General features: G+C 36.7%; 1 protein-coding gene across 1 annotated transcript in view; it reads left to right on the top strand.

Moving 5' to 3' along the window:
• The first annotated feature begins 3,077 nt into the window (after positions 1-3,077).
• The window catches only part of LOC145256254 (homeobox protein unc-42-like), a 61,231-nt gene continuing 55,690 nt past the window's right edge, over positions 3,078-8,618 (top strand). Inside the window, exon 1 of the mRNA XM_080114912.1 lies at positions 3,078-3,305. Within this exon, the coding sequence (XP_079971038.1) occupies positions 3,093-3,305 (213 nt within the window). The 5' untranslated portion in view covers positions 3,078-3,092. The remainder of the gene's footprint in view (positions 3,306-8,618) is intronic.

Genomic DNA, 8,618 nt, shown 5'->3' with positions numbered 1-8,618 from the left:
CATAAGTTTAGATACGTACATAATATATACTTCTTTATGTTATACAGAAACAATATTACACGTTTGTTCTGGCGCTGTAATATATACCCCCCAGTATACAACACTCGTATTATTACTCAATACTGGGACTTTTACTTGAGCATTTAGTACACATTAAATACTTTAACCTCGGGCACAGCAGGGCAATAAAAGACCTCTACAAACCAAGATTGAATATGTAGAAAGGTAGCATTTTTTTCTCATATTGTAATTTTGGTTTCATCATTTTACGAAAAATATCTCCTCTTCTCGTAATATCCTTCAGTACTGGGACTAATACCTAATATTTTGAGAGCATACAATCAAAGAGTTCGCTCATGGCATTAACAAGGCATCTATACAAAAAGACACTACTCTACCACTCCTCCTTAAATCGGACTTTGGTAATCCATAGGAGTAAAGTATCAGGACTACAGAACAGATATTAAATAATCATTACTACCGTATAAGGTGGTGATCATACCTGGCAGGAAAAACATCCAACAAGAAAACAGACTACTCTATCCGTTCCAACACCCCAAAAACCAGACTTTAGTAGTCCATGGAAGTAAAGTATCATGATCACAGAACAGATACTGCATAATTACTACTACCGAAAATAAGGTGATCATGCCTGGGAGGGTGGACATATAAAATAGTGGATACATAGCTGAAAAAAATTAACCTTTAGCTTTAGAATTAATAATAACCAACTTGGTTTCTGGCTAAACGCGTCCAACTCCCAAACAGTTCGTGTTGTGACGCTTAATCTGAATCGGATTTGGAAATCGGAAGAATCGGAACTTTTTGATGTATCGGAATTGGTATCGAAAAAAAAAACATCTATGATTCTTTTAATTTCATTTTCGGTTTTTGTTTCTTTGTTTTTGTTGTTTTTACACTTAATTTTCCATTGCTGGTACTAATGATAAATGATGAATATATATATATATTTTTTTTTAAACTAATGATAAATGATGAATATATCTTTATATTAACTACCAATAAAAATACAATTTATAGTTTGCTTGACCATGACCACACATGCAAGAGTATTTTAACGTTTACAAAAATATGTATTATATGTTTTTATGCTAATGCAAAAATATAAAGAATAAACAACACCTTAAATAATCGAATTCTACCCCATTTCCGCGAAAACCGATCATCACTGAGATGTCTAATCCTTATCCTCAAGGGATATTCCCGTTCAGATATTAAAAAAAAAACGGTATTTTTTGCGAACGCTCTTTTTTCTAGTCCGTAAAATTAGAAAGATCTGATCAGCTTAGACGCCACGTGTCACCATCGATTTTCTGTTATGGTGAAATATATTGGTGTGTAAACTTAACTCTAGTTAAACTTCTAATAGAAATTTACATGTTTTTGTTTAATTAAACTTCCGTTTAATTTTCTATTTGTTAATATTGGGTTTTACAGAGCTGCCCCTGAATATATCTATATCGCTACAATGGGAAGAACTATGAATACTTAAAACTTCCTCGCCTTAGTTACATTTTCGATAACAAAATAAAGACGTTCTTACTACATTGGGGTGTTTGTACGTGTTTTTCCCCCACTTGTTATAGTCGCTTCTTCTCGTCGTCACCGTTTCGTTTAGTTATTGTGATAGAAATAAGCTTCTTTACATGTAGAAAGTGAACACAAGGAGACGTTCACTGAGTGTTTTTGTAAACGGTTCCATTTGGAGAGAATTGACTCAAGAGGGAGAGAGAGAGGGGGAGAGAGGGGGAAGAGACTAATGTTATCTTAGCTAATTCTGAAATTAACTAAAATGAACGACGAAAGCGGACAGACATCTTGGTAAGATTCCGCTTAGATTATTTCTGCATTATTGGCGGTGTCTCATTCGCATGGCTTCCACGGAGAGACTGGTTTGAAAAAGTTATGTTTCTCCTAGTTTGTCATTGTGACGTTATTAATAATCGTTTGCCTTGTTGCTCATTGCCTCAACTTTACAACATCAATTATTCATTAAATGTTTCTCTTTTTAAGATCTGGGTTGTCATTCACTAAGCTTGAGCCTTGTCAAAATCCACACTAACTTAATCGCGACTTATGTAGGGTCAATAATGTTGGATATAGGAACTTGGAGATCGTGCACGCACACGAATTCCAGGTTAGCAAAGAACAAAGAAAATACCAGGTCGGATTTGTACACACACATTGACCTCTGATGGAATAAAGGAAGAAATTATCAATATAACGAACACAAAGAAAGAGACGCGCAGAGGGACGCACGGTCGTTACGGCGTCAGTTTGTCAATACCTCACCTGTTAACACGCTTGCTCGTCCCATACGTCCAATGACGATAAATTAAATAAAACAGTTTTGTTATGAAACCTCAGTGTTGTATTGTCAGAACGGCTGGAACCATCCAAACTGTATATATTGATTAGTAGCACGCATTTTTGAAGAAGTGCAACAATCCCTAGCCTTGAGTCTCTGCGGAGGCATAGGCAATCCACAACTTTGTAGATGCTTTTGTAGCGAGGATTTCTTTTTTTCGGTGTGAGTGTGCTGACCCCACGGCCAATCACGTTGACACGCTGGTTCTCGTCAGATCATCGGAGTAACGTTGAGCCTGGCTAGTACCATATGGGTGACCATTTGGGAAGACTAAGCGCTGTTTTTACCTTCTGAGAAGTGCAATAAACATGATTATATGTACATGACACTGATAAACAGAACTGACTATACAACAATAATATCTAATATTATTGCTAAATATATTTGTAAGCAGAGTTTTAAAAATATTTTTATACAATACACACCGAGTTGTTTGTGGAGGGTCGGGACTTCCTGTTAGCCCCGTTCCCGCCATTTCCTTGATTCATAACAGTTCTATTTAACTTAATTTTTTTTAATTTCGTTTCTAATTCTATGATTTCTCCCATTCTCTCCTCTCCTTTCAGGCCAAGAGGGCGCGTTTAAGAAATTAAAAACAGAAGGTAGCAGCAGTAGCAGCAGCAGCGGCGGGGGAGCAGGAGGAGGGGGAGGAGGAGGCGGCGGTGGTGGTGGTGGTGGGGGTGGAGGAGGTCCGGTGAGCAGTATGGGGACCGGTTCGGGCCTTGGTGCCGCCGTGCAACATGGTAACGCCTCGACGGGTACATGCCCGACTCCAGCCAGACGAAGACATCGGACCACGTTCACCCAGGAACAGCTACAGGAACTGGAGGCTGCTTTCGCCAAAAGTCACTACCCTGACATATACTGCCGGGAGGAACTCGCCCGGATCACGAAACTCAACGAGGCACGCATACAGGTAAGCAGATTATTCCTTTTTTCTGTCTTGGTGTCGTCAATAATACGAAACGCATTTTTATATTGGTTTATTTCTTTATCGGCACTTCTGCATTACACGGACAGCGCCATTGTTAGGAAGCGATAACTCCAGCTATTTCTTGGTTAAATAACACAGCAAATAAATAACAAACAAGTTTTTTCCCCCAATTAAAATAAAATCGGATTTTTTCAAAACAATTTAATGATTTAAATGAAGCATATTTCGAATTAAAGCTACATTGATTTTCTTGGGGAGGGGGGGGTTCGAAATATTTTTTTAATTAAAGTAAAATTGTCACTATAACAAAATAGTTTCTTTTTGTTTTGCTTTTGTGTAGTACATATTAAAAGGTCAACAAAGTTATATATATTATATATTATAGTTTTCGTTTTTAAATTAATAAACAATTTGAATTGAATGAAATGAATGAACTTGGACGACTTATTGTCACTTTTGAATCAGGTTGAAACTGTTCTTTGACCGAGAAACGCCACCTGGCGACAATGTAGTAAAACACACCAGAGAATGGCGCCGTCCGTGTCATGTAGCAGTGCCCTTTTATCATAATTTATCTTTTTCGTCTAAACGACTAAATGCTTGCTTGTTTTTTTATATATTACTTGGGAGTCACCATCAAGGCTCGGAGGCCACTCAAGGATAAGGGTTAATGAATGTAAGGTGTTAGTTTAGTAATCGTTAATGTTGTAAATTGGGTAGAATTTGATTATTTATTGATAACTTGTTTACATTGCATTTGACAGCCACCATGTTGTAATTAACTGGTAAGCAGGACAGCGGAACAGTGTTCCACACGCCGGCAGTTCTAAAAAAGAAGCTTTGTTGATAGAATCTGCGTTTAGATTTAGGCACAGACAGAGAGTGGAGGAAAACGTTAATAGTGGTTGTAACTAGTCGGGTGTTTTGTGAACGTTTTACAAGAGGGCAGGGATTGGAGTTCAGTACTTGCTTGCACTCTGAATGTTTTAGATGATGGAAGAAAAGGTAAATGAGACGAGAAGTGGTTGGAGAAGGGGAATAGTAGCAGAAAGCTGGTAAGAGAAGAGGGATGAAAGGATCAGTGGCCCTTTTTTGTTTTTATTTTGAAGATCGCAGAACAAGGGGACACAATTCAATTTCAATACCGAGAGAAACAATTAAAGTATATATCGGATAGATAGAACTAGTTTACAAAAACATAATGAGTGTTCGAAACGACACAGTGGGACGATAAACTTGTCGCCCAAGAAAAGACGACATGATTCCGTTTACGTTTGATGAAAACCTGTTTTCTTTTTTGTTGTTGTTGCAGACCATCTACTAGTTTGCCAGTCGCGTATAACTGCCAAGAGCGATAGGAGCTTTCTATCATGCCTGAAAGTGACACAATGTTCAACGAGCGAGATCGGAGATGCGACACTATAAAACTCATGATCTCTACCGATCTAAGTTATGACAACAGGACCATTGCCATCACCCTCAAAATGAATTACTGGATTGCCACGAATAGCAAGGACGTACCTAGGATAATGAAAACAAAATTTCCAGCCACCGTTATGAATTTTCTGTGGTTTAAATGAAGGCCTAATCATGCCACCTGACATTTTCGAAGTCGGCTTTAAAGTCAACACCAAAGTGTATCTGAATGTACTGAAGAATGCGGTTATCCCCTAGTGTAATCAGGTGGGCGTTGGCAGACCCCGGGTGTGGCAGCAGGACTCGGCGCCGGCTCACGTCCAAAGAGTGCTACGATTTTGTACTCTTCACTCACTGGTACCCCTTCTCCTCCGACCTGAACCCGTTGGACTACTTTGTTTGATCATACGTCTTGAACATCACCAACAACTCCAAAGTAAGCCTGATCGCCGCCATCCGCCGAGTATTCGCCGAGCTCCTGCCGGTGATTGTGGAAATTGCATGCTCCCTGATCCAGACCCGTGTCGGGGCGGTGATTTAGGCAGAAAGCGGCTACATTGAATAGATGTCAGCTCTACTACAAAATAACGTTACAGGAATTGATTTTTTTTTTCAATAAAAGTTTCAAAATAAAGCTGTAGTGTCGTTTTCTTTAGGCGACAATTTTATCGTTCCACCCTGTAAATATATATTTTTAAGACTCAGACATTTTGACAAGTTACATTCAGTTGAGAAATTTAAAAAATGTTTTCTCTAAACAAAAGTCGCACGTATTCAGTTTTTTTTTAATTTTGTGAAAAAAAAAAATTACTTTAAAAAGAATTTCTATTTTCGTTATCAGAATTTTCTTAATTTTATTTTAATTCAATGTTCAGCGAATGTTTTGTGTTGTTATATTGTTGATATCTGTCGACATTTTCGGATACCGTATACTTGAATTGTCTCCCTTTTGTTTCTGAATTTTTGAGATAGTGATTGGTTATTCGTATTGTTTGTGTGTAGTATATATATATATATATATATATATATATATATATATATATATATATATATATATATACTAGACTACCCGTGACCCGTTGGGTTAGTATGTTAGATTAGCTATGGAATTCATCTATGAGCGTGACGTAAAGAAAATAGTTTTTTTTACATAACAGAAACATTTCTATGGAAGTATATTAAAATGAAAAAAAGAATATAGATGGATTTCTATGAGTCGTTCTGTTTATTATAATTGATTTTTTTTTTAATTACAGTTACTGAATTATAAGTGGTTGGCCATACTTATAGGTAAATGTGCACTGAACAGATACCATAATACTTATTATAGTTAAATTCAAATTTTGATATATCTGCTTTCTTTTTTAAATCGTTCATTTTTGTATTACGTTTAAGTTATTTTAAACCACACTCTTCCCATGTTAAATAATAATTTCGAAATAATAACGTTAATATTTCAGCATCCCAATTGTTCTTTTGTTTTTTGTTTTTTTCGCGTTTAAATTATTCAAATAAACAATTGTTAATACTGCCTGCTTTTTTTTATATCGTTCATTTCTGTATTAAATTTAAGTTATTTTAAACCCCACTCTTCCCATGTTAAATAATAATTTCGAAATAATAGCGTTAATATTTCAGTGCGCAACCGGATGTCGTAAATCGGAAAGTGGCTTACATACATCGTTACAAGTTCATTTGAGTTTATATATATATATATATATATATATATATATTCAGATTATCTTGTCGAACTCGGGATAGACGTCCTAAGTAATTCGTCGGCTGACGGAACAAGAGCATGCTACCCCCATGAAGTAAATAAAGAGTTTCGCTCGAAATTCCATTCAAATTTCCGAGTTCGACAGAAGCATTTCCGAGAGTTCGACAAAATATACCTGAAGAAGGTCAGAAGTTACATCGACCGAAACGTTGTGAAAATCACACTCAAGATGAGAACAGTAGTCCGATAAATCCAAATAATGAAAAATATTAAAAGCAAAGAAAAACGTTTTTTCCAAGACAATAATGAACACTTTTCGGATTTATAATATTACTAGCGGGGTACCCGGCGTTGCCCGGGTTTTGGAGGTGTAAAAGAAAAAAAAACAAGTTTTGTTAGGGAGGTAGGCTCGAACCCGAAGCCTCGAGGCGAAGTCGGAAAAGAAAACCTGATACTTTACCACGACGCTAAGAAGGCAGGTTGAGAATGGTTGAAATTAAACGGTTAAAAAAAAAACAAGTGCTTAAACGAATGTCAACTTCTGCATTTCTAGGTCAAATGCCATCAAGAAATGAAATCACAGCGCAAATTTTGTAATTTTGTAACATAAAAGTCGCTCAAATAAAAGACAGAGGCGACCTCGTTTCGTAAATCGGAGATATTATAATCTAGAAAGTATATAAAAAGTTGTAAGAATTAGCGCCCCCTCCTCCCGAAAAAAAAGGCTTTGGCGGACATACAAAAAAAATGCACACACACACACACACACACACACACACACATTTTCGCTTTTATATAATAGATTAATAGCAGCAGCTTAAGAGCGCAAAATAAATAAATCCTTTGGGACGATTCTGCCACACACGCCCACTATACCTTTTCATCCTGCCTCTTCTGTTGTCTGCTTTATTTCGCAATCAATTTTACCTTCTAAACGTGAACACCCACTATGGGATCTATAAAAAAGACACAATAAACATTTTGAATTAATTAGAAGTAATTAGACAGAACAATCGAGCGAACAATGTCAAAACCATGACCTTCACTTTCTTCCAACCCCGAGGGAGAGAGACACGTGAAATCATAAACGCTTGCCACTCGGGGTCCGTCGTTAAAACTTGACTAGACCAATGCGGGTTTGTTCACGCCAGCATTTACAACTTTAGACACCAAGCCTCTACCTGCAAAGAAATAATATGAAATTTCCTGGCAAAAACGGCTCCGTGGACAGTCACGGCCCTTACGACGAAATATCCTTCTTTGTGATTATTTGTATATTTATTATTCAAACTTGAGATTTCATGTTGGTAGTTCGCTCTTAACTTTCAAAAAGAAATAAATAAACATTTTTGATTCTCGCCTATTCAATTACATAGTATGAATCAGGTTATCCTATTGTTGGCATTGGTTTCCCCGATAGCTTTTTATATTAGAATTCGTTCTAGAAAGACATTGAGTACGCACAAGGGGGAACCACGTGAAAGCTGTAAACATCCTTAGTGAGGTGTTTATGTAGAACGAACTGGGTTCAAACTTTCCACAACGGGGTTATAAGTTTGTGTCGTTAACCACTTAGCCACCGTTACATATATTGTCGCTATATCCTTTCATGCAGTTTGTAGACTGCATTCAACGGCAGCAAGATATCCAACTGACCATATGTCATATTGCATTAAGATACAAAAGAAATAAGAGAAAATTATATTTAGAAAACAAACAAGTTCACCTGTACGTATGTGCGTGGGTGTGTGTGTGTGTTTCCTCACATCTGTGTCCACGTTTTCAAGTCTAATGTAAACAAGTTCTTGTTAAATTGTCCTCTTAAATAATTAAATCCGACTCAAGTTTCACGATTAATGATCATCACGGTGTTGTCCCGCCGTCTACCTGACATTGGTTAATTTCTTATCCTCGAGTGGCCTTTGGGCATTGATAAGCGGTAACCTCCCAGTAAAAACTGTATTAGTATCTTATATTTCCTATATGACTAACACGCTCCTCTAAACAATATATCGCATTTTACTCAATATATATATATATATATATATATATATATATATATATATATATATATATATATATAGCTGTAGTTATCGACATATAGTACTGTTTCGTTGTATCACTACTGCTAGATTAGCATCTTTCCCAAACCGAGGATT

The sequence above is a fragment of the Euprymna scolopes genome, chromosome 32 (genome assembly GCF_053919585.1).
Source record: "Euprymna scolopes isolate OS-2025 chromosome 32, ASM5391958v1, whole genome shotgun sequence".
Lineage (NCBI taxonomy): Eukaryota > Metazoa > Mollusca > Cephalopoda > Sepiida > Sepiolidae > Euprymna > Euprymna scolopes.
This window is presented reverse-complemented; position numbering and strand designations above follow the sequence as displayed.